The 27,739-nt window shown below is 45.1% G+C and overlaps 1 protein-coding gene across 6 annotated transcripts in view; it reads left to right on the top strand.

The window, feature by feature from the left end:
* LOC139242618 (kelch-like protein 5) overlaps positions 1 to 27,739 on the top strand; it is a 258,999-nt gene that overhangs the window by 219,886 nt on the left and 11,374 nt on the right. For 5 of the 6 annotated variants that reach the window (XM_070870459.1, XM_070870440.1, XM_070870445.1 and 2 more), the window contains 2 exons: positions 6,244 to 6,456; positions 26,540 to 26,711. In XM_070870459.1, the coding sequence (XP_070726560.1) occupies positions 6,244 to 6,456; positions 26,540 to 26,711 (385 nt within the window). Of the gene's footprint in view, positions 1 to 6,243; positions 6,457 to 7,694; positions 8,050 to 26,539; positions 26,712 to 27,739 lie in introns of those variants that run through there. The other variant, XM_070870460.1, reaches the window with a different exon arrangement.

The raw sequence follows: 27,739 nt of genomic DNA, 5'->3' as shown, positions 1-27,739 counted from the left end.
TGGGGTACTGAAGTTTCATGTTCAGCCATGAACTCATTGAATGGCGGTGCAGGCTAGAAGGGCTGAATGGCCTGCTCCTGCACCTATTTTCTATGTTTCTATGTTGTGTTTGAATGCTTTGATATGTGAAATCCTTTAAAGATGTGGATGTGATGAGGCTTTCAATTGTACATTGCTCTGTCAAGGTATGGGTAAGCATGAGATGCAATAATAGTTTGTTGTTTGAGGGCTTGGGGTGGGCAGGTGGTACATGTAGATCAGATTGACAGTAAACATTTTGAGAAAAGGAATCTTAGACCATCTATCTGGTGCATGGTACTATTGGGTAATATTACCATGCCTGATTCCAAAAAACGTGCTGTCTTCTCCCACATCAGTTCCCATCTCCTCCAGGTACTGTGGACAATGTTGAGCCTGACCACTACCCACTGCTAGGCATAGTGCAATACCATCATCTGGAGAGTATACACTGGAACTCCAAATAGGGCAACTCGCCTCACACCCACTTCATGCATAAGAACATAAGAAATAGGAGCAGAAGTACGCCCTTCGAGCCTGCACCGCCATTCAGTAAGATTATGGCTGATCTTCTCCCTCAACTCCATCTTCCCACACTATGGGCCCAAGTTTCCACATGATTTGCGCCTGATTTTTAGGAGCAACTGGTGGAGAACGGACTATCTTAGAAATCGCAATTCTCCACATTTTTTTTTCTGCAGTTCTAGTCAGGTAGAACAGTTCCACTTTGGAACAGAATTTTTTTTTCAAAAGGAGGCATGTCCGGCCACTGACGCCTGATTTGAAAGTTTCCACAGTGAAAACGTACTCCAAACTAACTTAGAATGGAGCAAGTGAAGATTTTTGTAGAACTGAAAAAACCTGTTCTACACATTAAAAAATCAGGCGCAGGTTACAAATTAGGTGTCCAGAACGAGGTGGGGGGGGGTGAGGGGGGGGAAGGGAAGTCATTAAATTCTACAATAAATCCTTATTTATATATATACAAATATTATACAAATAAATCTAACCTGAATAAAAATTTATAAGCAAAGAAAAGATTAAATAAACCATCTTCCTACCTGTGTGAAAGTGCTTCAGCCAGGGAGAATGCTGCAGCAAGCCTCACAAACCGAGGCAGCCGTCGCGCGCGTGGCGGGGGGGAAAGGAAGGAAGCCGTTCCAGACGGCGGGAGGGAGGGAACCGACCACCGACCGAACCGGGGAGTGGGGGGGAGGAAGCCATTCCAGACGGCGGGAGGGAGAGAACCGACCAACCGACCGAACGCAGGGGGGAGGGGTGGGGGGAACTGTTCCGGGCGGGGGAGGGGGGCGAGTGCGGGCCCGACCGACCGAACGCAGCGGGGGGGGGGGTGGGGAGGAAGCCGTTCCAGACGGCGGGAGGGAGGGAGGGAAGGAGACAGAAGGCTGCAGGAAGCCTCAGAAATTGAGGAGCCATTTCCCGACGGCAAAAGGGGGAGGTCGTCGGGAAACGGCTGCCTCAACTTTCTGAGGCTTCCTGCAGCCTTCTCAGTGCTGATGTGCTGATGGCAATGTGCTTTTATTAAAAAATGTTCAAAAACTAAACAGCTACAAAGAACTACAAAAATGGCCGAGTGCCAATGTTTCCTTCACACTGCGCGTGCGCGAACGCTCCAACGCGCACGCGCAGTGTTGCCGGCAGGAAAAAAACTAATTGAAATAGTACCCGCCCCCTCCCACTTACAAAATCGGTGCGAGTGTAGGCTCCGCCCCCCTGGGCGCCACGCCAAACAGACAAGGAGCTGCAGGGCGCTCCAGAATCGCGAGTTTTCTTTCCGGCGCCGTTTTAGGCGCGATAAACGGGCGCCCAGCTCGGAGGGGCGCCCGTTTTTATCGTGTGGAAACTTGGGCCCTATATATCCCTTGGTTCCCATAGTATTCAAAAATCTATCAATCTCTGTCTTGAATATACTCAACAACTGAGCATCGACAGACCTCTGGGGTAGAGAATTCTAAAGTTTTATCGCCCTTTGAATGAAGAAATTTCTCTTCATCTCAGGCCTAAATGGCTGACCCCTTATTCTGAGACTGTGACCCCTAGTTCTAGACTCCCCAGACGGGGGAAACATCCTCGCAGCATCTACCCTGTCAAACCCCTTAAGAATTTTACACATATCACCTCTCATTCTTCTAAATCTAAGGGGTCAAAATTCGGTACTGCCGTTTTTGAGGCGGTGTCACCGCCTGAGTGCTAATTTTACCACCAGGCGTTGGGTGCAGGCCTCAACTGCTAAATTCAGTTTTTACGCCCAAAAATGAGAGAGCAGCGCTAAAAATTGGCGTTGCACACTCACCCTCAAGCAGGAGCTCAGGGGGCCCACTAAATTTCGCATTGGGAAGCTGCCACCATGCTAGCTGGAAAACGGGAAAGGGAAGAAAGAAAAAAACCTCAAATTTCTCCGACCCACACACAAACTTCCCCACTGTTACAACTAATGAAAAAATGAAGAAATAAAGAAAGAAAAAAACTTACCTTACTCTCTGGCCGATACTGCCCGAGTTCTGCTGTTTACTCACCACTTTTTCCAAGCTGTAAGAAAACCTGCTAGGAAGGCCAACGTTCAAATTAAATATCACGATAGCGGCGCCAAGGAGACGTTGCACGCTGGATGACATCACCACGCGGGTGGCGTTAGCCAGCGCAGCGTTAGCTCTTGGCGTCTCTGCCAAAGAGCCAACTGAATTTCTGCACAGGCATGGACGCCACTTACTGTCGAAGGTAGGCCTTTGCCGCTTGTTAGCTGCCTCCCGCGCGCAGTGGCGGTATAAACTGAATTTCGACCCCTAAGGTACTAGAAATTGTAAATGGGGCGCTAACTTTTCAGGGAGCTTAAAAGTAGCGCTAGGCAAAAGAAAAGTTTTGCTGCCGGGAACTTTCGCTTTAGCGCTCCAAGAGGGAAGTGGAACACTAAATCAAGTGCTAACACTTCCCTTAGAACGCTCAAGGGAGTAAGAGGGACGGTAGCGGCAGAGGGCTGCACAATGTTCAGTGCAGAGCTGCAGTCTATACAGGCTCGTTCCCTCGCTTAAAGGGAAGGGCCAATGCCTGGGTGAATGATTTTTCATGCTGCCTATGTGGGACCACAGGACCTGCGATACGTGCATAACAGCCCCAAGCACTTTAAGAGAGTGCAGGGCTGAGGGCTGGGTTAAAAGAACTGAGGAGAGAAATACATTTTGCCCCACCTGACCACCACTGCCTTTGATTAGCGCTCCCCAAGTGGCCAGCCGAGGTAACAAAGCCTCCTGCAGCTGCCGTTGTTCACGCCCGGCGATGCTGCAGGGAACGGAAGCGAATATTACATCCGGGGCGATAACAGGGCGCTGCGCACCGGATAACGTCACAATCTACGGGGCGCAAGAGAACGAGGCGGTAAGTGTTGGTGCCAGCGCAAAACTGCCAGGGAAGTTCGCGGGCGTCGGTGATTTCACCATGCCCAGTCGGTAACCCCTTAGCACCCCGTTACTGCTCCCTGGAGGCGCTAATGGGAGGCATAAACCAGGCCAATTTCTTCCCACTAGGGAACATAGAGCTAGTCTACTCAACCTCTCCTCATAGGACAATCCCCCATCCCAGGAATCAGTCTCGTGAACCTTTGTTGCACTCCATCTAAGTCAAGTATATCCTTCCTTAGGTAAGGAGACCAAATTGTACACAATACTCCAGGTGTGGTTTCACCAAGGCCCCCCTATATAATGTAGTAACACTTCTTTATCCTTAAATTCTAATCCTTTTCCAATAAAGGCCAACAGGATTTGCTATCCTAATTACTTGCAGTGCCTGCATGTTAACCTTTTGTGATTCATGTACAAGGACACCCAGGTTCCTCTGAATATCAACATTTCCCAATCTCTCCCCATTTAAAAAATATTCTGCTTTTCTATTTTTCCTACTAAAGGAGATAACTTCACATTTGTCCACATTATATTCCATCTGCCATGTTCTTGCCCACTCACTTAACCTGTGTGTATCTCCTTGCTGCCTCTTTGCGTCCTCCTCACAATTACTTTCCCACCTAGCTTTGTATCATCAGCAAACTTGAATACATTGTACTCGGTCCTCACATCCAAGTCATTGATATTGGTTCTGGATGGCAGACTGTAACTAGTAGGGTACCGCAAGGATCAGTGCTTGAGCCTCAGCTATTCACAATTTACATCAAAGGCAAGTATATCCTTCAAAAGTTAAGACTGGGAAATGTTGGTGTTCAGAGGGACCTGAGTGTCCTTGTACACGAATCATTGAAAGTTAACATGCAGGTACAGCAAGCAATTAAGAAAGCAAATGGTATGTTGGCCTTTATTACAAGAGGATTTGAGTATAAGAGTAAAGACATCTTACGGAAATTATATAGGGTACGGTTTTGATCTCCTTCCCTAGGAAAAGATATAGTTGCCATAGAAGGGAGTGCAATGACGGTTAACCAGACTGATTCCTGGGATAGGGGGATTGTCCTATGAGGTGAGATTGAGTAGACTAGGCCTATATTCTCCAGAGTTTAGAAGTATGAGAAGTGATCTCATTGAAATATACAACATTCTTACAGGGCTTGACAGGTTGGATGCAGGAATGATGTTTCCCCTGGCTGGGGATCTAGAACCAGAGGTCACAGTCTCAGAATAAGGGGTCGGCCATCTAGGACTGAGATGAGGAGAAATTTCTTCACTCAGAGGTTGGTGAATCTTTGGAATTCTCCATTCCAGAGGACTGGATGCTCAATCGTTAAGTATATTTAAGATAAAGATCAATAGATTTTTGGGTATTAAGGGAATCAAAGGATATGGGGATTGTGCAGGAAAGTGAAGTTGAGGTAGAAGATCAGCCATGATCTTATTGAATGGCAGAGCAGGCTCGGGGAGTCAAATGGCCTACTCCTGTTCGTATTTCTTATGTTATATAGATTGTAAATAGCTGAGGCCCAAGCATTAGTTACAGTCTGCCAAACCGAAAATGACTCAATTATTCCTACTCTCTACTTTCTGTCCGTTAACCAATCATCAATCCATGCTAATATATTACCCCCAATCCCATGAACCCTAATGTTATTTAATAACCTCTTGTGTGGCACCTTATCAAATGCCTTCTGACAATCCAAATACACTACATCTATTCGTTCCTCCTTATCTACCCTGCTAGTTACAATCTCAAAAAAACTCTTAACTGATTTGTCGAACACGACTTCCCTTTCATAAATCCACGTTGACTCTACGCAATCATATTATGATTTTCTAAGTGCCCTGTTGGTACATTCCTAATAATAGATTCTGGCAGTGACCCTACCACTGATGTCAGGCTAACTGTCCTGTAGTTCCCCGTTTTCCCTCTCCTTTGAATACATGTGCTATTTTCTAATTCGCAGGGATTGCAGCAGCCTGTCCGCCTCACAAGCCATCAGACTCCATTTTGTGTGTCTGCATTGGGTTTGCTGTCATTGTGTTCCTCGTGTTACCTCTTCATGCCTATGAAGGATTTGTGGTGACTGAAAACTTTTAAAAATAATTTTTGCGCCTTTAAAAAGTCCCCAACATTTTTTTATCTCCATATGATTTAGTGGCTGAATAACTAAGGTCTACAATATCCTGCAGAACCTTTTTCTTGCAGCCTGCAGAAGCCTCGAGATAAGCAGGGAGTATGTGATGATGATATTGGCTGCTGCGTTTCCTACATTACAACAGTGACTACATTTTATATGTACTTCATTAGCTGTAAAGTGCTTTGGGATGTCCTACGGTTGTGAAAGGCACTATAGAAATGTAAGCCTTTTCTTTCGTAAGCTGGGCTCGCAGCATTTAGGCAGCTCATCTTTGTGCTGCCAGGTTTATTGACCTCGTTTGGCAGTCTTATGTGCAGGTATAACATTTTTATAACATTGATTATATGTCATTTTCAGCATTTTAAGTTACCTAAACCAGCAGCCTGAGACGTTGAGTCAGCATGCACACGTAATGGATAATCATCCCGGAGTTTATGACTGTATTTTTGATTATGGTATGAACAATAAAATAATTTTACAAAATTGCACTCCAGGTGCTTTCATTGGAAAGAAAATGACGGGGAGTGCACAACTAATTTTCCAATAAGCACTCCTGATAAGGCTCCATGCTCGGAGTGCGATTTTGCAAAATTACTCCATATCCATTAAACAAAAGCATATGATGGGTTTCATATCTGGGAACGTTACATTTCTTTTTAATATTTTTTTAGACTGTATGCTGTTGGAGGTCGAGATGGAAGTTCTTGCCTTAAGTCTGTAGAATGCTTTGATCCCCACACCAACAAATGGACGTCCTGTGCTCAGATGTCTAAAAGACGGGGAGGCGTGGGAGTTGCCACCTGGAATGGTTTCTTGTATGCCATTGGAGGGCATGATGCACCAGCATCTAACCTCACTTCGAGGCTGTCTGACTGTGTGGAGAGGTAAATTATCTTTGGAGGATGATGAAACAATTTTTAACCACAGCCTGCAAGAAATGCGTGTCGTGATCACATGTTAAACACCATATACCAAAAAGGCTAAACCTTTGTAGTTTTGGATATTTTCCCAATGCCTACATTACAAAAGATCAACATATGACAGGCAGCCAGTAGCTATGAGGCTAATCTTGGACTCTCCAGTAAGATACCATGGTTGAAAATTCAACTTGATGAGCCTTCACACTTGTGCTTTTCCTAGAGTCAGGGTTGGGTTGTCCGGTAGAGGAAGGGAAACCTGCTTTGGGGATAAATGTGCTTTTAAATTGACAATGAACTGGCATAGGCTGAGTATTTGTGAAGATATGTGCAATCAAGTCCTCCCTCCCAAACAAGGACAATGTAACTGGACCTGGATAATTAACTTGAGGGTGGCAAGAGATTTATGAAAATATGATTTGGATAAGATGATTTAGCTAAAATTATGAATTACTGGCAATAAGTGAAAATGATTACTGATCTAAAATGCAGAATTTTACCAAATAAAACACCATGCACTAACAAAATTAAACTTGAATGGACACTGGAAATCACTAGTGACAGAGAAAGACACACACATAGGAATTAATTCTACAAATTTGAATTGTTCAAGTATATATATTTATGTTTAGCAGAGTGAATCAGATCAGCTATTACCATAGGTTAAATGCGGTGCAGAATTTTCCCATTATAATGCTAATGCTGAGTTTATTTCAACCTTAAAAGGGCATGTTATTGTGTCAATGTATTTGATTTCCTTTTGAAAATAGGCATACTTGAAACCATCCATGTTCATACACATTTAAATAATAAGTCTACACGACCAAAATTTTATTTTATTGGGCACAATTTTCCCCAGTGATCTGCACCGTTTTTTTGGCGCGCGCAGCTTTTTTTGGCCTAAATTTAAATATCTAAGTTTCCCCAAAGATTGTGGTCAGTGTAACTCAGTTAGTTACGATTTTTTTAGGTTAGTTTTTTTTTCCGTCTGCGCCAGTTTTTCACATTTATGCAAGTTTGGCCAACTTACAATTTTCCTAGGACGGCATATGTGACCACTCCCAAAAAAACCTTCTGGGCACTTAAAAACCAGCGCACGTTAAAAAATCAGCACAGAAAGATGCCATTGTTTTTAGACAAAGGTTTGGAGGGAGTCAAGAAGGCATTAAATATGCATCATCAAGCTTAATTTTTCAAATTTACAGCACAGAAAATGGAAGTTTAATGCAATCACGCCACCACTGAACATCTCCAAACCGGGCTTGAGGGTCGGAGCGTCGGCCGGCAGAATCGCTCCCTCGCCCAGACACTGGCTCGGGGCTCGGCTTCAAAAGAAGCCCGGGGGGAGTGGAAGCTGAACTGAAGGGATCAGAATCCTTACTGTTGTGTATGCAACCCTATGTAACCAGTATCATACCGCTACCAGAGGGCGTACCTGTTGGAGTCCCAAGGGATCCCAGCATCCCTTGGGAGCACTGTATATAAGCAGGCCTCCCATGCTGTACCAACACTCTGGAGTTAAAATAAAGGAACTAAGGTCACACTAACTCATGTCTACAGTACCCAGTTACATTACTTTAGTATGAACATAACAACTGGCGACGAGATAACGAACCATCACGCGAAAATGCAGAGAACTGTTGGTATCCTGGAGAAATTCTCAGAAGGGGACGATTGGGAGGCCTTCATGGAGCGACTCGACCAATACTTCGTGGCCAGCAAGCTGGAAGGGGATGGAACGTTGCCAAACGAAGGACGATCCTCCTCACTGTCTGCGGGATAACAACCTATGGCCTCATGAAGAATCTTCTTGCTCCGGTGAAATCAACAACCAAATCATATGAAGAATTGTGTATGCTGGTCCGGGAGCATCTAAATCCGAAGGAGAGTGTTCTGATGGCAAGTTATCGATTTTACATATGTCTGAAGGCCAGGAAGTGGCGAGCTACGTCGCCAAACTAAGGCGCCTTGCAGGACATTGCGAATTCGATGGATTCCTGGAGCAAATGCTAAGAAACTTTTTTGTGCTTGGCATTAGTCATGAAGTTATCCTTCGCAAACTATTGACTTTGAAAGAACCGAACCTGAGCAAAGTCAAAACAATAGTCCAGGCACTTATGTCCACCAGCGATGACACCAAACAAATTTTGTAGCATAAAGAGGTGTCAGCAAGTACTGTACACAAAATTACATCATTTTCAGGCAGGAATGCATATGGCAGAATGTACACGTCTGCAGCTGCACGACCTCAGATGACCGAGAGTCTGCCATCAAACGTTAATGCAAGGCAGTGAACACCTTGTTGGCGGTGCGGAGGTGATCATCGACCCCATCAATGCTTCAAACACTATGTGTACAAAGGCTGTGGAACAATGGGACACCTCCAACGAATGTGCAGGCGAGCTGCAAATCCTGCAAACCACCACGTGGCAGAGGAAGAGCGATCCATGGCGGATCAAACTGATCTAGAGACTCGAACCAAGGAGGCACACCTTCACCACGAAATATCCACCGATCATGTTAAAAGTTGTACTGGACGGAATTCCAGTATCCATGGAACTGGACTCGGGTGCGAGTCAGTCTATCATGAGCAAAAAGGCCTTCGACAGGCTGTGGCGCAACAAGGCACATGGGCCCAAACTTAGCCCCATTCATACCAAGCTGAGAACTTACACCAAAGAGCTGATCCCTGTAATTGGCAACGCAGCAGTAAAAGTCTCCTATGATGGAGCAGTGCACGAACTCCCACTATGGATTGTACCAGGAGATGGCCCCACACTGTTCGGCAGCAGCTGGTTGGAGAAAATCCACTGGAACTTGGACGATATCTGAGCACTCTCATCCATCGACGACGCCGCATGTGCCCAGGTTCTGAGCAAGTTTCCGTCATTGTTTGAGCTAGGCATCGGGAGTTTCTTGGGGACGAAGGTGCAGATCCACTTGGTTCCCGGTACATGACCCATCCACCACAAGGCACGGGCAGTGCCATGTATGATGCGAAAGAAAGTGGAGATCGAGCTGGACAGGCTGCACCGAGAAGGCATGATTGCGCTGGTGGCGTTCAACGAGTGGGCCTGTCCGCTTGTTCAAGAGCGATGCACGGTCAGAATTTGTGGGGACTATAAAGTAACGATTAACCATTTTTCGCTGCAGGACAAGTATTCGCTACCCAAGGCAGACGACCTATTTGTGACCCTGGCAGGAGGAAAGACGCTCACCAAGTTGGACCTGACCTCGGCCTACATGACGCAGGAGCTGGCGGAATCTTCGAAAGGCCTCACCTGCATCAACACGCACAAAGGTCTGTTCATCTATAATAGATGCCCGTTTGGGATTCGATTGGCCGCGGCTATTTTTCAAAGGAACATGGAGAGACTGCTAAAGTCAGTTCCGCACATCGTGGTTTTCCAGGACGACATATTGATCACAGGTTGGGACACCATCGAACACTTGAAGAACCTGGAAGAGGTTCTAAGTCAGCTAGATTGTGCGGGACTCAGGTTGAAACGCTCGAAGTGTGTTTTCCTGGCGCCAGAGGTCAAGTTCTTAGGGAGAAGAATCGCGACAGACGGCATCAGACCCACCGACATCAAGAGGTAGGCCATCAAGAACGCGCCGAGACCACAGAATGTGACGGAGCTGTGGTCGATCCTGGGACTACAATTATTTTGGTAATTTCCTACCCGGGTTAAGCACCTTGCTAGAACCCCTACATGTGTTGCTACGCAAGGGAGATGACTGGGTATGGGGGAAATTACAAGAGGCTGCTTTTGAGAAAGCCAGAAATCTGTTATGTTCCAACAAACTGCTTGTTCTGTATAACCCATGTAAACGGTCAGTGCTAGCATGCGATGTGTCTTCATATGAGGTCGGGTATGTGTTGCAACAAGCAAACGATTCTGGAACATTGCAACTGGTCGCCTATGCATCCAGGAGTTTGTTCAAGGTCGAAAGGGCCTACAGCATGATTGAAAAAGAAGCTCTGGCATGTGTTTACAGGGTAAAAAAAGTGCACCAGTATCTGTTTGGTCTTAAGTTTGAGTTAGAAACTGACCATAAGCCACTCATATCGCTATTTTCAGAGAGCAAAGGGATTAATATCAATGCTTCTGCTCGCATCCAAAGATGTGCGCTCACGCTGTCTGCATATAACTATGTAATCCGCCACAGACCAGGCACAGAGAACTGCGCTCAGGCTCTCAGTCAGCTACCATTGCCCACCACCGGGGTGGAAATGGCACAGCCTGCAGACTTGCTCTTGGTGATGGATGCATTTGAAAATGAAAAATCACCCGTTACGGCTCGCTAGATCAGGACCTGGACCAACCAGGATCCTTTACTGTCACTTGTAAAAAAAACTGTGTCCTCCATGGGAGCTGGTCCAGCGTCCCAGCAGAGATGCATGAAGAGATCAAGCCATTCCAGCGGCGCAAAGACGAAATGTCCATACAGGCGGACAGTCTTTTGTGGGGTAATCACGTGGTTTTGCCTAAGAAAGGCAGGGAAACGATCATACGCGACCTACACAGTACCCATCCAGGCATAGTAATGATGAAAGCTATAGCCAGATCCCATGTGTGGTGGCCCGGCATCGACTCAGATTTGGAGTCTTGCGTGTGCCAATGCAACACTTGCTCTCAACTGAGCAAAGCACCCAGGGAGGCACCACTAAGTCTGTGGTCATGGCCCTCCAAACCGTGGTCTAGAATCCACGTTGACTTTGCTGGCCCATTTCTAGGCAAAATGTTTTTGCTTGTTGTAGATGCTTATTCAAAATTGATTGAGTGTGTAATAATGTCTGTAAGCACCTCCACTGCCACCATCGAAAGCCTACGAGCTATGTTCGCCACGCACAACCTGCCTGATGTCCTTGTCAGCGACAATGGGCCGTGCTTCACCAGTGCTGAATTCAAGGAATTCATGGCCTGCAATGGGATCAAGCATGTCACATCTGCCCCGTTCAAGCCCGCATCTAACAGCCAGCCAAAACATCAAGCAAACACGTGTCGGAAGGCTCCCTGCAGACCCGCCTGTCCCGAGTCCTGCTCAGCTACTGCACCAGACCCCACTCACTCACCGGGGTTCCCCCAGTCGAGCTGCTCATGAAAAGGGCGCTCAAAACAAGGCTCTCTCTTGTCCATCCTGATCTCCATGATCACGTCGAGGACAGGCGGCATCAACAAAGCATGTACCATGATCGCGCTAACTTGCTACGTGATATTGAAGTCAGTGACCCAGTATTTGTACTCAACTATGGACATGGTCCCAAATGGCTTGCTGGCACTGTCATATCCAAAGAAGGGAGTAGGGTGTTTGAGGTCAAACTCGCAAATGGACTAACTTGCAGAAAGCATTTGAACCAAACCAAACTGCGATTCACAGACAGTCACGAGCAACCCGAAGAGGACACCGCCAATTTCGACCCTCCGACACACACCACAAGTGGCAACCGACATCACGGTTGACCACGAAGCTGAACTCACCATCCCCAGCAGCCCGGCAAGGCCAGCTGCACAGCAGCCCAGCGAAGGCCCAACCAACTCACCTACACCTGCATTTGTACCGAAACGATCGACTAGGGAGCGAAAGGCCTCAGATCATCTCACCCTGTAAATAAAAGTACTATTGACTTTGGGAGGGAGTGATGTTATGTATGCTACCCTATGTAACCAGTATCATACTGCCACCAGAGGGCGTACCTATTGGAGTCCCAAGGGATCCCAGCATCCCTTGGGAGCACTGTATATAAGCAGGCCTCCCATGCTGTACCAACACTCTGGCGTTAAAATAAAGGAACTAAGGTCACACTAACTCATGTGTACAGTACTCAGATACATTACTTTAGTATGAACATAACACTTAAACTATGCAGCAGCGTCAAAAGAAGCCAGGAGAGGTAGGGGGGTGGGGGGAGGTGGAAGCCAAACTAAAGGGATGAGCACCCTAATACTATGCGGCAGCATCGAAAGAAGCCTGAGCGGGTGGGGGGGGAGGTGTTTGCCGAGCCCCTGTATCCTGTATCCAGGTAAGGGAGGCCGACCCTCGAGCCCGGTGAGGAAACGTTCAGTTGGTGGTGGGGTAGTACTTTGAAAAAAATCTAAAATTAAAGAATTGCATTAGACTTCGTTGCCCCAAATGTCTCATTTGAATGCCTAGATTCCCGTTCTAAGCAAGCCTATTGTGCATGCGCAGACCTGGTTGTGGTCCATACTAGGGTGGCGACCTTGGGAGAGAGACCACAAAGAAGCTTGCCCTGCTGTTTTGAGCTTCTTGCAAAGGTACAATTTAATCATGGGGGCAATACTGACAATGCCACACCTCGTGTAAGCCTTCTACATGATGGTGCTGCGAAGGAGACAATTGATTCGACGTAACGCATGAGGAACTTCAGACATGTAGGATGATGGGCAGGTGGCCTTAACCACGTCGGGTATATTGAGACAGGCATTCATACCTGCACCTGAGTGATGCAGACTGTGTAAGAAGGCTGCATTTCCACAAAGAAGTTGTAACCAAGATCTGTGAGTTAGTAAAAGCAGACCTGCAACCTAGAAGTGTCAGGAGGACTGCTTTGTCAGTTAAGTGAAAGTTACAGCTGCACTTTCATTCTATGCATCTGGATCATTGCAGGCCACAAGTGATGTGTGCGCCATTTCTCAACATGCAACACATTATCTGCATTCAGCAGGTGACTGCTGCACCATAGGCACGGAGGCATGACAACATAAAGTTCCCCATGACCATCCAGGCAATGAGTAAAAGGGCTTATGGGCTTCCCAAGGATTGCTGGCTTCCCAAAGCTACAGGGCTGCATTGATTGTACCCACATCGCCTTGCGAGCACCTTTGGAGGATTCTGAGATGTACAGGAATAGAAAAGGCTTCCACTTGGTTAATGTGCACCTTGTGTATGATGACATGCATTGCATCATGTCAGTTGATGCGAGATACCTTGCGAGCACCCATGATCCGTTCATCCTACGTGAGAGCACTATATCAGTCATGTTTCAGCAGCAGCCAGAAGGGCAGAGCTGGCTGTTCGGAGCCAAAGGGTACAGCCTTGTCACCTGGCTCATGATGCCCCGATGCGTAATCCAGACAGAAGCTGACCGGGAATACAACATGTCGCACATTGCGAGATGCAGCATAATAGAGAGAATCATTGGCATCTTGAAACAGCGTTTCCGATGCCTAGACCATTCCAGAGGCTACTTGCAATACTCCCCTGAGATTGTCGGTCAGTTCACTGTTGTGTGCTGTATGCTGCATAACTTAGCCATCATGAGGCAGCAGCAACTGCTGGTAGAAGACCCACCTGAGGTGAGGAGGAAGATGCCGATGACGAGGAGGAGGAGGAGGAGGAGGACTAAGAAGCCATGCAACTACCTGAACCCAGAGCACGACGACGGAGGAGGGCGGGCCGTCATGCCCCTTTAACGATTGCTTAAGCCATGCGCAAGCAGCTCATCCGTGAACGCTTTGCTGCCTGAAGACTCAGCGGCAGCTATTCCAAATGGACCATGTTTACTGTTTGGACTTGTTCCTTAATGTCATGTTGTGTTAATGGAACAAATAATGGAAATTATTCTTCTTTACTTCAAAAAGTTGTGTTAATAATGGAACAAATAATGGAAATGATTCAGTTATAATTTAAAATATACTTTATTCAAAAATTTAACAAACACTTGTTTGTACTTAACTTTAATAAAAATATTTTTGTATCAAACTTTAAAGTTTTCACTTAAGATCACTTACAAACTTTTAAACTTGTAAATTTACTTAACTTACAAAAAACGTTTAATTTGAGAATGGTTACAACAGTAACAATAATAACAATAGCAAAGAAAGGCTGCACCCATCTCTCCTCCACCTTATTCTAAGACCGCCCGTTGCGCTTGGTCTTGTTGACTCCACTCCTGTCCGCAGGCAGTGGCACAGCATTTCTCGGGTTGGTACCAAGCTTATTCTTTCGAACATCTCGGATAATGCGCACTTCTTGATGGGTGGGGGGTGGCAGGCAGTAATGTGAAAGGACCGGTTTGGGCCTCTTCAGAGGCTGGTCTGGGATTGGAGTGGAAGTGGCAGTTGATTCTGTCAATGGGCGTGAGGTCTGGGCATGTTCCCTTATTGCAGCAAGTAACTCCGACATTCCCTCCCTCATCTGCCCTGACAGTGTCTCAACTACCTCCAACATTCCTTCCCTCATGTTCGCCAGCAGTGTATCAGCTACCTGTGACATTCCCTCCCTCATGTTGATCAACAGTGTTTCAACTAGCTGCAACATTCCCTCCCTCGTGTTCACTAACAGTGCGTCAGCTACCTGCGACATTCCCTCCCTCATGTGCACCGACATTGTATAAGCTGTCTGCGACATTCCCTCCCTCATGTTCCCGGACAGTGTTCCCATTTCTCGTGAGAGTGTTGTTACTTCTCCCGACAGTCCCGATACCTCATCACCCACCCCACTGATGGTGTCCAGGAGTGATCGTGTAAGGTCAGTGCTCTCTGCGCTCATTGCCATCATCTGAACCACATCTGTTAGATCCTGCACCTCAGGAAAGTGCTGTCGAGCTCTGCTTCCCCTCTTCACCCTGGATGTGGCTCGCTGCACCCCACTGGATTCCCCAGCCTTGGGACTGTGAGAAACCATGGAATGTCCCACCAACACTCGTACCACTCAGGAAAGGGCCTGGCACCTCAATGGTCGGCACCTGCACCTCCTCCAGAGTGAGTACAACAGTGGGGGCTTCATCCATCACCTCCCTCTCCCCCTCACACCCATGCTCTTGGTCTGGAAGATGGGATTGGAAGATGTTCTCCTGTTCAGGCTCATCCGCATCTGAATCATCTTCTGTTCGGCTTCAGCCTTGTCAGGGTTAGCCTCAAGTTCTGCAAAATATAACAGAACAAACAAATGGTTAGCAGCAGAGGAGGGGGCAGGGTGGCATGAATAGGCTCACACAGCGCAGGCAACAGGCTCATTTGGAAGACCATGATGAATGATAGCACATTGCATCAGCCGAAGCGTAGCTGACGGAGACATCCCCATGAACTGAAGCATGGCTAGCCGGGCAGTACTTAACATTTAGGAAAACAGACTGTGGAATTTGCAGGACTTGCCCTCACCCTCGAGTGTGGGCCCAGCTTGTGCGGTGGTGATTGCTTTTCTCCAGGCAGGACCCATCAAAGCAGCGACCCTGTCTTTCAAGGGTGTCAGTGGGTGCAGATTTGCCGGGCCTCCTCCTGTTCAAGTTCTTTCCCTTTTGTTGTGTGCCACCTTTCTCTGCAAAGATGAAAATATAACTTTTTCGAGAGGGCATCTTTCTGCTGGGTGGAACATTTACAATTGCAATTCCAATGAATAAATGAAAATATTACTTACACTAACTACTTGACCAAGGTCCTGCCACTTCTTTTTGCACTGGCCTCCAGACCTCAGGGTGGAAGCATTGCACAGTAATCTTGTGAAAGTTGGTTCCAGCGTTTCTTCATTTTTTTGGGTGAAACTTTTATGTGACCTCTGCTGGTGTCCAGCTCGTGCCATCTGGCCTCAATTACAGTAACCTCCACTTGATCCTGTAAGAAATTCTTGGTCCTTGAGCCGCATTGCATCTTGTATTGCAGCTCCGATTTTTCCAATGAAAATTAAAGTTCGCACACACAACTGGCTCTTTAAAAATGGCCGCATGCAGTAGCTCCTGTAGCTGTACTCGGCACGCTCGCCCATAGCAATCATGTCAAAAATGTATTTTTTTCCCGCGCATGCACAGAGGAGGGGGGGGCATCATTTTTTCGGCACAAACATTAGGCTCCAACCCCCCCCCAAAGCTAAAGGACAGGCTGCGCGGCGCCAATTTCAAAAAATAGAACAGGGAAACTTGCTAAAAAATGTTTGGAGTAGTCGGGGCCAAAAAAAACAGTCATAACTCTTGCAATACGCCAAAAAACAGCATTGGGGAAAATTGAGCCCTAAGAATTATTCCATATTTTGCTCCTGGATCCACGCTATTACCAGGCAATGTAACTAATTTGATCCATAGCCACTGTATATGGTATCAATGCTGTTTCTTGGTTAACCTACCAGGATTTCTTGGCATTTATATCCATTGATCTTCATGTTTAGCATGGATATGCAACTGTCTCATCTTACAATAAATCTATTAAAAATAACAACCCTGTGAAAAACTCCTGGTTTAACTACCAAGTACAAGGAGCTAAGTGCAATAGGAAAGATAATAACATTTGAGATTTATTTGTAACCTCCTGAAAATTAAGACTTGGGTCTGTCCATTTCCAAACACTAATAAGAATAATTAGCATATTCAAATTCATACAATCATTGCTTAATGCTCTGCTATTTCTCTTAGCTGAAGGCATTTGCATACATATCGTGGGGGATTTGGGAGAAAGTGAGTTTTTTTTAAAGTTGTAATTTGTAGCCAGATCTAGGAGACCGCATTCATGCTTCAATTATTTATATGTTTCAAAAGTGCTGCCACAGACTAATTCATTTGCCTGGCATCGTGTTATGAAGTAGATATTAATAGAAATGAATTTACATATATGTGAGTAGGGAATTAAAAGCAGGTGTATGCTTATAACGTTGAAGATGGTTTTGCCGAGATTGCACAATTCAAGCCTGAAAGCATTTTTCATTATTTAATAGCTGTTGATCATTATTTTTCTACCAGAAATAATTTCTCAGCTATAAGGGTAACATTCTGAAGACTTCGCTCCGAGTGCAGAGTGTTGCTTGACAGGAATGTGGATCAGAAAATCGGGTGCAAAGGTTAGCAGCCTGATTTATAGCATTTCGAATTTTCCAACCATTAAAATTAATGACTGGAGAACCAGTAGTGTCACGAATTGGGAATGCGGACCTCTAATTTGTGCTCCTGTCAAACAAGATAGCAGAGTCTTGGAAAATTGACCTTATAGTCTCAAAGCCAAATTAATACTGCATATCTCAGATTTTGTTTTTACTTCTAATATATAGTACTGGTTGCAAGTTTTAGGCCAATCTCCAATTTTATTTAATTCTAATGGGAAAATAATGGTGCAGCTTAGCAATAAGGATATGTGCATAGGAGTCAGAAAGTCACATGAGTTCTGTCAGGTAAGTCAGCTGACCACATTTATAACTTAGATATATACTTAAAAAGGAAACATTTGCAGGGCTATGGGAAAAGAGCAGTGGAGTGGGACTAATTGGATTCTTTCAAAGAGCCAGTACAGGCACGATGGGTTGAATGGCCTCCTTCTGTGGTGTAAGATTCTATTATTCTATAATAACTAATTGAATCTACACTTGGTAAGAGAATAATCTGTAGTTCATTACGTAAGTGGAGCATTCCGCATTTAGGAAGGGGTAATGGGAAGGGAAGAACTGACTTTGCTCTTATTTTCATTCTAGTAATGTAGCTTGCCATGATTAACTTTGCACTGTGAACAATGAAGACATTTTATTTTTGGTGGAAATCATTACTTGAATTATGATCATTACATATTAAAATGTATTTTTATTTACATTATAGTTGTATTGCTAAAACTTCTTACCTGGAACTCAATTTCTTCGACAGGGTTAAAAAGAAAGACTTGCATTTATAGACGACCATATGACTCAAAGCGCTTTACAGCCAATTAAGTACTTTTGGAGTGAAGTCATTGTTGTAATGTGGGAAACGCAGCAGCCAATTTGCACAAAGCAAGCTCCCACAAACAGCAATGTGATATAGACCAGATAATCTTTTTTGATATGTTGATTGAATGGTGAATATTGGCCAGGACACCGGGGATAACTCCCCTGCTCTTCAAAATATTCCCATGGGATATTTTACATCCACCTGAGAGAGCAGACGGGGCCTCGGTTTAACGCCTCATCCAAAAGACGGCACCTCCGACGGTGCATCACTCCCTCAGCACTGCACTAGAGTGTCAGCTAGATTTCTATGCTCAAATCTCTGGAATGGGACCTGAATCCACAACCTTATGACTGAGGCAAGAGTGCTAACAACTGAGCCACAGCTGGCAAAAACAAACGCCTAGAAATTCGGGTGCGCCCCATTTGGGAGCAGTAACGCTCGCTCTCCAGGCACAGAAGTCTCGCCTCTCACAAGAACTTGGGAATACCCAATGAACTCAGCAACCACAAGGGTGAAATTTGTGAGTCACATGGCCGTCTTAAATGCTGCACCGAACATCAGAAAGAAAAAAACTTCCATTTGTATAGTATCTTTTGTAACTATAATTATTTTCCATCAGGTAATATTTCCATGAAGGCAGAACATTCTTTTGCTTCGAAACAAAAATACATTTGCTCCACCTTTTAACATAGAAACAAAGAAAATAGGTGCAGGAGCAGGCCATTCGGCCCTTCGAGCCTGCACCACCATTCAATAAGATCATGGCTGATCATTCCCTCAGTACCCCTTTCCTGCTTTCTCTCCATATCCCTTGAGCCCCTGAGCCATTAGGGCCATATCTAACGCCCTCTTGACTATATCCAATGAACTGGAATCAACAACTCTCTGCGGCAGGGAATTCAACAGGTGAACAACTCTCTGAGTGAAGAAGTTTCTCCTCATCTCAGTCCTAAATGGCCTACCCCTTATCCTAAGATTGTGTCCCCTGGTTCTGGACTTCCCCAACATCGGGAACATTCTACCCGCATCTAACCTGTCCCGTCCCGTCAGAATCTTAGATGTTTCTATGAGATCCCCTCTCATCCTTCTAAACTCCAATGTATAACGGCCCAATTGATCCAGTCTCTCCTCATATGTCAGTCATGCCATTCCGGGAATTAGTCTGGCGAACCTTCGCTGCACTCACTCAATAGCAAGAACGTCCTTCCTCAGATTAGGAGACCAAAACTGAACACAATATTCCAGGTGAGGCCTCACCAAGGCCGTGGACAACTGCAGTAAGACCTCCCTGCTCCTATACTCAAATCCCCTAGTTATGAAGGCCAACATACCATTTGCCTTCTTCACCGCTTGCTGTACCTGTATGCCATCTTTCAATGACTGATTAACCATGACACCCAGGTCTCGTTGCACCTCCCCTTTTCCTAATCTGCCGCCATTCAGATAATATTCTGTCTTCGCGTTTTTGCCCCCAAAGTGGATAACCTCACATTTATCCACGTTATACTGCATCTGGCATGCATTTGCCCACTCACCTAACTTGTCCAAGTCACTCTGCAGCCTCTTAGCGACCCCTTCACAGCTCACACTGCCATCCAGTTTAGTGTCATCTGCAAACCTGGAGATATTACACACAATTCCTTCATCCAAATCATTGATCTATATTGTAAAGAGCTGGGGTCCCAGCACTGAGCCCTGCGGCACTCCACTCGTCACTGCCTGCTTTTTTGAAAAGGACCCGTTTATCCCGACTCTCTGCTTCCTGTCTGCCAACCAGTTCTCTATCCACGTCAGTATATTACCTCCAATACCATGTGCTTTGATTTTGCACACCAATCTCTTGTGGGACCTTGTCAAAAGCCTTTTGAAAGTCCAAATACACCACATCCACTGGTTCTCCCTTGTCCACTCTGCTAGTTACATCCTCAACACATTCCAGAAGATTTGTCAAGCATGATTTCCCCTTCATAAATCCATGCTGACTTGGACCGATCCTGTCACTGCTTTCCAAATGCGCAGCTATTTCATCCTTAATAATTGATTCCAACATTTTCCCCACCACTGATGTCAGGCTAACCATCTATAATTACCCACTTTCTCTCCCTCCTTTTTTAAAAAGTGGTGTTACATTAGCTATCCTCCAGTCCATAGGAACTGATCCAAAGTCGATAGACTGTTGGAAAATGATCATCAATGCATCCACTATTTCTAGGGCCACTTCCTTACGTACTCTGGGATGCAGACTATCAGGCCCCGGGGATTTATCGGCCGTCAATCCCATCAATTTCCCTAACACAATTTCCCACCTAATAAGGATATCCTTCAGTTTCTCCTTCTCACAAGACACTCGGTCCCCTAGTACTTCCAGAAGGTTATTTGTGTCTTCCTTCGTGAAGACAGAACCAAAGTATTTGTTCAATTGGTCCGCCATTTCTTTGTTTCCCATTATAAATTCACCTGAATCCGACTGCAAGGGACCTACATTTGTCTTCGCTAATCATTTTCTCTTCACATATCTATAGAAGCTTTTGCAATCAGTTTTTATGTTCCCGGCAAGCTTCTTCTCGTACTCTATTTTCCCCCTCTTAATTAAACCCTTTGTGCTCCTCTGCTGAATTCTGAATTTCTCCCAGTCCTCAGGTTTGTTGCTTTTTCTGGCCAATTTATATGCCTCTTCCTTGGATCGAATACTATCCTTAATTTCCCTTGTTCGCCACGGTTGAGCCACCTTCCCCCATTTTATTTTTACTCCAGACAGGGATGTACAATTGCTGAAGTTCATCCATGTGATCTTTAAATGTTTGCCATTGCCTATCCACCATCAACCCTTTAAATATAATTTGCCAGTTTATTTTAGCCAATTCACATCTCATACCTTCGAAGTTACCTTTCCTTAAGTTCAGGACCCTAGTTTCTGAATTAACTGTGTCACTCTCCATCTGAAAAAAGAATTCTACCATGTTATGGTCACTCTTCCCCAAGGGGCCTTGCACAACAAATTTGCTAATTAGTCCTTTCTCATTACATTAGCTTGGATGATGTGGAATCTATATGGGTAGAGCTGCAGAACACCAAAGAGCAAAAAACGTTAGTGGGAGTTGTGTACAGACCTCCAAACAGTAGTAGTGATGTTAGGGAGGGCATCAAACATGAAATTAGGGGTGCGTGCAATAAAGGTGCAGCAGTTATAATGGGTGACTTTAATATGCACATAGATTGGGCTAACCAAACTGGAAGCAATACGGTGGAGGAGGATTTCCTGGAGTGCATAAGGGATGGTTTTTTAGACCAATATGTCGAGGAACCAACTAGGGGGGAGGCCATCTTAGACTGGGTGTTGTGTAATGAGAGAGGATTAATTAGCAATCTCGTTGTGCGAGGCCCCTTGGGGAAGAGTAACTATAATATGGTGGAATTCTGCATTAGGATGGAGAATGAAACAGTTAATTCAGAGACCATGGTCCAGAACTTAAAGAAGGGTAACTTTGAAGGTATGAGGCGTGAATTGGCTAGGATAGATTGGCGAATGATACTGAAGGGATTGACTGTGGATGGGCAATGGCAGACATTTAGAAACCGCATGGATGAACTACAACAATTGTTCTTTCCTGTCTGGCGTAAAAATAAAAAAGGGAAGGTGGCTCAACCATGGCTATCAAGGGAAATCAGGGAAAGTATTAAAGCCAAGGAAGTGGCATACAAATTGGCCAGAAATAGCAGCGAACCCGGGGACTGGGAGAAATTTAGAACTCAGCAGAGGAGGACAAAGGGTTTGATTAGGACAGGGAAAATGGAGTACGAGTAGAAGCTTGCAGGGAATATTAAGACGGATTGCAAAAGTTTCTATAGATATGTAAAGAGAAAAAGGTTAGTAAAGACAAATGTAGATCCCCTGCAGTCAGAATCAGGGGAAGTCCTAACGGGGAACAAAGAAATGGCGGACCAATTGAACAAGTACTTTGGTTCGGTATTCACTGAGGAGGACACAAACAACCTTCCGGATATAAAAGGGATCGGAGGGTCTAGTAAGGAGGAGGAACTGAGGGAAATCCTTATTAGTCGGGAAATTGTGTTGGGGAAATTGATGGGATTGAAGGCCGATAAATCCCCAGGGCCTGATGGACTGCATCCCAGAGTACTTAATGAGGTGGCCTTGGAAATAGTGGATGCATTGACAGTCATTTTCCAACATTCCATTGACTCTGGATCAGTTCCTATGGAGTGGAGGGTAGCCAATGTAACCCCACTTTTTAAAAAAGGAGGAAGAGAGATAACGGAATTATAGACCGGTCAGCCTGATATCGGTAGTGGGTAAAATGATGGAATCAATTATTAAGGATGTCATAGCAGTGCATTTGGAAAGAGGTGATATGATAGGTCCAAGTCAGCATGGATTTGTGAAAGGGAAATCATGCTTGACAAATCTTCTGGAATTTTTTGAGGATGTTTCCAGTAGAGTGGACAAGGGAGAACCAGTTGATGTGGTATATTTGGATTTTCAGAAGGCTTTCGACAAGGTCCCACACAAGAGATTAATGTGCAAAGTTAAAGCACATAGGATTGGGGGTAGTGTGCTGACATGGATTGAGAACTGGTTGTCAGACAGGAAGCAAAGAGTAGGAGTAAATGGGGACTTTTGAGAATGGCAGGCAGTGACTAGTGGGGTACCGCAAGGTTCTGTGCTGGGGCCCCAGCTGTTTACACTGTACATTAATGATTTGGACGAGGGGATTAAATGTAGTATCTCCAAATTTGCGGATGACACTAAGTTGGGTGGCAGTGTGAGCTGCGAGGAGGATGCTCTGAGGCTGCAGAGTGACTTGGATAGGTTAGGTGAGTGGGCAAATGCATGGCAGATGAAGTATAATGTGGATAAATGTGAGGTTATCCACTTTGGTGGTAAAACAGAGAGACAGACTATTATCTGAATGGTGACAGATTAGGAAAAGGGGAGGTGCAAAGAGACCTGGGTGTCATGGTACATCAGTCATTGAAGGTTGGCATGCAGGTACAGCAGGCGGTTAAGAAAGCAAATGGCATGTTGGCCTTCATAGCAAGGGGATTTGAGTACAAGGGCAGGGAGGTGTTGCTACAGTTGTACAGGGCCTTGGTGAGGCCACACCTGGAGTATTATGTACAGTTTTGGTCTCCTAACCTGAGGAAGGACATTCTTGCTATTGAGGGAGTGCAGCGAAGGTTCACCAGACTTATTCCCGGGATGGCGGGACTGACCTATCAAGAAAGACTGGATCAACTGGGCTTGTATTCACTGGAGTTCAGAAGAATGAGAGGGGACCTCATAGAAACATTTAAAATTCTGACGGGTTTAGACAGGTTAGATGCAGGAAGAATGTTCCCAATGTTGGGGAAGTCCAGAACCAGGGGGACACAGTCTAAGGATAAGGGGTAAGCCATTTAGGACCAAAATGAGGAGGAATTTCTTCACCCAGAGAGTGGTGAACCTGTGGAATTCTCTGCCACAGAAAGTTGTTGAGGCCAATTCACTAAATATATTCAAAAAGGAGTGCGATGAAGTCCTTACTACTCGGGGGATCAAGGGATATGGTGAGAAAGCAGGATTGGGCTACTGAAGTTGCATGTTCAGCCATGAATTCATTGAATGGCGGTGCAGGCTAGAAGGGCCGAATGACCTACTCCTGCACCTATTTTCTATCACATCACACAGTCTAGGATGGCCAGCTCCCTAGTTGGTTCCTCGACATATTGGTCTGGAAAACCATCGCTAATACACTCCAAGAAATCCTCCTCCACCACATTGCTACCAGTTTGGTTAGCCCAATCAATATGTAGATTAAAGTCACCCATGATAACTGCTGTACCTTTATTGTACGCATCCCTAATTTCTTGTTTGATGCTGTCGCCAACCTTACTACTACTATTTGGTGGTCTGTACACAATTCCCACTAGTGTTTTCTGCCCCTTGGTATTCCGTAGCTCCACCCATACCGATTCCACATCATCCAAGCTAATGTTCTTTCTTACTATTGCATTAATTTCCTCTTTAACCAGCAATGTCACCCACCTCCTTTTCCTTTCTGTCTATCCTTCCTAAATGTTGAATACCCCTGGATGTTAAGTTCCCAGCCTTGGTCACCCTGGAGCCATGTCTCCGTGATGCTAATTACATCATACCCATTAACTGCTATCTGCGCAGTTAATTTGTCCACTTTATTGCGAATACTCCTCGCATTGAGGCACAGAGCCTTCAGGCATGTCTTTCTAACACACTTTTCCCTTTTAGAATTTTGGTGTAATGTGGCCCTTTTTGCTTTTTGCTTTTTGCCTTAGGTTTCTCTGCCCTCTATTTTTACTTTTCTTCTTTCTATCTTTTGCTTCTGCCCCCATTCTACTTCCCTCTGTCTCCCTGCCAAGGTTCCCATCTCCCTGCCATATTAGTTTAACTCCTCCCCAACAGCACTAGCAAACACCCCCCCCTAGGATATTGGTTCCGGTCCTGCCCAGGTGCAGACCGTCCGGTTTGTACTGGTCCCACCTCCCCCAGAACCAGTTCCAGTGTCCTGAATTTGAATCCTTCCCTTGTGCACCACTCCTTAAGCCACGTATTCATCTGAGCTATCCTCCGATTTCTACTCTGACTAGCACGTGGTACTGGTAGCAATCCTGAGATTACTACTTTTGAGATCCTACTTTTTAATTTAGCTCCGAGCTCCCTAAATTCGTCTTGTAGGACCTCATCCCGTTTTTTACCTATATCTTTGGTACCTATATGCACCACGACAACTGGCTGTTCGCCCTCCCTTTTCAGAATGCCACCCGCACCGAGACATCCTTGACCCTTGCACCAGGGAGGCAACATACCATCCTGGAGTCTCGGTTGTGGCCGCAGAAACGTCTGTCTATTCCCCTTACAATTGAATTCCCTATCACTATAGCTCTTATACTCTTTTTCCTGCCCTCCTGTGCAACAGAGCCACCCACGGTGCCATGAACTTGGTTGTTGCTGCCCTCCCCTGATGAGTCATCCCCCTCAACAATACCCAAAGCGGTGTATCTGTTTTGTAGGGGGATGACCGCAGGGGACCCCTGCACTACCTTCTTTGCACTGCTCTTCCTGTTGGTCATCCATTCCCTATCTGGCTGTGTACCCTTTACCTACAGTAAGACTAACTCACTAAATGTGCTATTCACGTCTTTCTCAGCATCGTGGATGCTCCAGAGTTCATCCACCCGCAGCTCCAGTGCCGCAATGTGGTCCGTCAGGAGCTGGAGGCGGATGCACTTCCCACACACGTAGTCGTCAGGGACACGAGAAGCATCCCTGACTTCCCACATATAACAGGAAGAGCATAACACGTGTCCGAGCTGTCCTGCCATGACTTAACACTTAGATAAACTTAAATTGGTAACAACAATGCTAAAGGTTACTTACTGATATAGAAAAGAAAAAGAAAAACTACTTACCAATCACCAGCCAATCACTTACCCCCTTGGCTGTGACGTCACCTTTCGATTTCTTTCTACTTTTTTGCCTCCTCGCTGCAGCTGCACCAGCTCGCCTCCCTGCTAGGCCTCTTGTAGGTCTCTCCGACGTCCCCGACGCTGCCATTGCTCCCTCCGACTGCTAGGCCTCTGGGATGGGAGCAAATACTGCCTCAAAATAAACTACTGCCATACTCTTCTCTACCGCCGGCCCCCTGTCCCGCACTAGAAAATGTTACTGATGGTGCATGGCTACAAAGCTATTGTAGTAGCAACATCCCCGTTATTTTGATGAAATTCAGAAGAAAGGCTCTACTGCAGCCATTGTTTTCCAGTTATGGAGAAATGGTGTAAGTCGGACACATTCAATTGATATTAGCGTATAAATCTCTTTATTTGATAGCAATTATGATTCTGACATATTTATCGACTTTCACCTGCCAGTAGGAAAATGCTTATTTCTGTTCTTTGGAGAAACAGCTCAGTCATAGCTATGAGTGTTCTGGAACCAGTGATAAGAATTTCAAATCAATTATCTAATACAGTCAAATATACAGTTTGTTACAAGTACGTTTAAGTTACACTCCACTGTTCTCTTGTTTTTCAAGCTTCCAAGTTTAAATGGCTATTGGAAGGTTCATGTTTTTGTAGTAACCTTTCTCATTAGCTAAATTCCAAAGCACTTCAGTTTGTGTTTTCTTAAACCTGTGTAGCCCAGTTACTGCAGGGCCGATTTTAACATCGGGGGTGGGGTGGGGGGCCAAAGCAGAAGGCAAATCATTTTAACTCCTCAAGTACCATTTGCATGCCCTGACTAGATAAATTAATTTAAACATCGTAGTTAACACTCGTGGTCTTCATGTGAATATAGTTTGTAAATGTGAGCATACTATTGTGTCTGCAGCAATGTTCCAAAAATGTTAAATACATTGCGGTGCTTGCTTGCAGATATGATCCTAAAACTGATACTTGGACAGCAGTAGCACCAATGAGCATAAGCAGAGATGCTGTTGGTGTTTGCTTACTTGGTGATAGACTGTATGCAGTTGGAGGATATGATGGACAATCGTATCTAAACACCGTGGAGGCCTATGATCCTCAAACTAATGAGTGGATGCAGGTAAGAGTAACTATGTAGCAATTTATGCTGTTTTTTACTTTGAAACTTTTTGTTCTAATCTTCTCTATAATACTAACCATCTATTTATAAATGATTTAAAACCCTAAACAAAATGTGCTATTATTCGTAATTCCATTTATTAAGCCCTAATGTTCCTTTTTATATTGTAGATAAATAAGGATGCAGCCTGTTAAAAAAGCTAATTTATTCCAATTCCTCCACTTGTCATAAAACATAACCAAAACAGCTTTTTCAACGAGTTGTATATAGTATCATCCCAGCTCACAAAGCAAAAATCTGCAAATGCCGGAGATCTGTAATGAAAACAGAAAATGTGGGAAGCACTCAACAGGTCAGTCAGCATCTGTGGGAGACAACAGACAGGATAACGTTCATGGGTCTCACCTTAAGCATTAACTTCTTTGTTCCCTCCACAGATGCTGACTGACCTGAAGTTCAATAAATTGATATGAATATACTAAAAACACAGTGGTCAAATAGCCTGACGAGAATATTCATCAAGGGTAGCAGATGAATCTTTAACCCCTTCATTTAACTCTGCGTCAAAGAACTGTCTGGGATTTACCAACCAGTCTATACCCAAGAGATAATTGTGCATAAATGTGACTTGCCAAACTGTCTTAAACCAAACAATTTGGATTAATTTATGACTTTATTGTCTAACTTCTTCTTTGTTAATTGTCAAGAAAGCATTAATTCATTCACTCAATATCTTGCGCAGATCTTGATGGGGCAGATAACGTAGGTTAGGAATGGATAGCAGCTCTACAGACAGAGGTTCATCACTCTGATGTCTCAGAAGATTAACACCATTCTTCCTCCGTCTGTAGAGGTGCTCTCCATTTCTCTTGGATCCTCTGCTCCTGGGTAAATTCACCACCTATGCTGGTAGCTGTATCTAGACTAGCTGTTTTGAATGTCACCTCCCTTGTATATCTAAATGACACACACATTTGCTTGTATCTGGCTGGAATAGTCATGCAATCTTAACTTCTGTAACCTATCTC

Source organism: Pristiophorus japonicus, chromosome 2 (assembly GCF_044704955.1).
Source record: "Pristiophorus japonicus isolate sPriJap1 chromosome 2, sPriJap1.hap1, whole genome shotgun sequence".
In the NCBI taxonomy this organism is placed as follows: Eukaryota; Metazoa; Chordata; class Chondrichthyes; family Pristiophoridae; genus Pristiophorus; species Pristiophorus japonicus.
The sequence above is the reverse complement of the archived record's forward strand: the minus strand, read 5'-3'. Positions and strand labels throughout refer to the sequence as shown.